Below are 1,886 nucleotides of genomic sequence, written 5' to 3'. Positions count from 1 at the left end.
AAGGATACTGGATAGCTTGACTGACCTCCAGCTGCTGTGACATTCAAAGTGTATGGGCTTTGCACGCAGTGCTCGGGCTTGGATAGAAAAACACAGGCTTAGGAATCAAATCACCAAGCTTCTGTCTAACACGGAAAAGACAAACAATCCTGATAGCATGCAGCTCCGTGTATGTCCGAGTGGTTCCCGCTCGCTCGAATATGTCGATAAGCTGAGCAACGTGGAGAGGAAGAGGAATCAGGGGGGCTCTATCAGACGTGGTTCTTGGGTCATGGGTCCTCTCTTTCGTTGGCCGTCCTCGGTTTCGTCCATCGATTCGAAGCTGGCATGGCTATTGTTAGTTGATTCGGCTAGAGATGACGGGACTTTCGCCTCACATTCTCCTTGCAGGCAGACTCGACGAACAATCTCGCCGTGTGCGAAAATACGGCTCTAGCAAGACAAAGCATCGGCTCCTCCCGGTGTCTTCGGATTTTTAGGCTCGAAAGACGCTAAGCGCCAACAATGATGGTCACCCACTGGACGCCAGGGATCCAAGTCGCAAGTAGGCCATCCTATGAGAGGGTCCAAATGCCGGGAGACAGACACTGCTATGCGCTCCATTGGGTCTGCATCAGGTAGACATACCAACGCATGATCTGATGAACCAAATCGACTGGGAGAAGGTCGAGGTAGCGACTCGTCGATGCCACCAGTAGTCATGTGGAAGAAACAGAGCATACGATGGTATTGGTGTAGGGGAGGTCGAGCAGATAAGAGATTTGCTCGCTTGCATTCGAGTGATGGGAATCTGATTTAAGATCCGAGTCAGCAAGTATTGATCCAGCTGGACGAGGTATTGTACTTTACGTTATTCATAAAGAATCCGAGTGTATGCTTGAGACAGATAACCAACAAGATTCATAATCATACCTGCTTACCAACTAGATCACTGCCAATTCAGTTCTGCGATGCAGTCACCAATATGCCATGTTGTATTCAGGTTCGTCGCACTTTCCGGCTGTCGCTTCGAGAAGCCGCGCTGGATGAACCGACAAGTTCACAACACGGCAAAGGCACATGACGAACTCACGTGTGACAAAAAATTGTACAGTTGTATTAGGAGACCTCTAATGCAAAGTACTGAAGAGTTTCCGAGTCATGAGTTGACAGAGTGGCATTCTCCTTCGCCTGGCCAACAACAGCTTCGTGCAGGTTGAGGCACTCCGCTGTTCATGGTGTGAAGGCGGTGAGGAGGGGGAAGACGCGATGGCGCGCGTCGCGCCCTGGGTCTTATCTGACTCGGCGGGAATAGGTTACACGCCACAAGAATTGTCGCGGTCAGCGATGGGCTGCTCCTACTGTACAACGGCATAGAGATGTCAGTGGTGTTTGTGTCTCCGGCACAGAGTTGGCACAAATCATTGGACCCGGCGCTAGAGGCGCGATATTCCACTCACTTCATCGTGGACAACGAACGTCTGGAGCTTATGCGTCCTGTTGTTTGCCCGCGGCCTTAGTTTGCAGTATTTCACATAGGACATGTTGCATGGTTTGAAGTGACAGGGCCAGAAATGGCGTGTAAGCCATGACCCTGCGCGGAGCACTGACGGAGAGCTGGTTCGGACTCAGTCTGGTGCGCTGTCAACGGTTTCCTGTCCATCGTTAGCTTGTCGATCGGCGAGGCAATGCATGACTCACATGTTCTGAAAGACGACACGGGAAAGGGCACCGTGGCTGGTGTATATTGGATGGAATGCATGGATCTTTGTTTCGCATCGTCTTTGAAGTCAGTCTAGTCTCGGATAGGGTCGCGCTGAGACAGACTTACCTCGACCGCTCTTTTGCATCGATATATTCAGGAGCGGACAGTGGTCGGCTGCTATGGTGGACAGATGTTCGCATAG

General features: G+C 51.3%; 2 protein-coding genes across 2 annotated transcripts; both read right to left on the bottom strand.

Annotated features, from left to right (window-relative positions):
• Positions 1-491: 491 nt before the first annotated feature.
• Positions 492-702, bottom strand: PENARI_c273G08626 (uncharacterized protein; the record flags this gene model as incomplete). The annotated part of the gene is made up of 2 exons (XM_022638245.1): positions 492-554; positions 628-702. The coding sequence occupies 2 exons, from the start codon at positions 700-702 to the stop codon at positions 492-494; spliced, it is 138 nt and encodes a 45-aa protein (XP_022481900.1).
• Positions 703-1,510: 808 nt separating this feature from the next.
• Positions 1,511-1,860, bottom strand: PENARI_c273G00210 (uncharacterized protein; the record flags this gene model as incomplete). Its single annotated transcript, XM_022638244.1, has 3 exons — positions 1,511-1,634; positions 1,681-1,761; positions 1,811-1,860. Coding segments are annotated over 3 exons (255 nt in total), but the record flags the coding sequence as incomplete, so codon positions are not given.
• Between the last annotated feature and the right edge of the window lie 26 nt (positions 1,861-1,886).

The sequence above is a fragment of the Penicillium arizonense genome, assembly GCF_001773325.1.
Source record: "Penicillium arizonense strain CBS 141311 chromosome Unknown PENARI_contig273, whole genome shotgun sequence".
Classification (NCBI taxonomy): domain Eukaryota; kingdom Fungi; phylum Ascomycota; class Eurotiomycetes; order Eurotiales; family Aspergillaceae; genus Penicillium; species Penicillium arizonense.
This window is presented reverse-complemented; position numbering and strand designations above follow the sequence as displayed.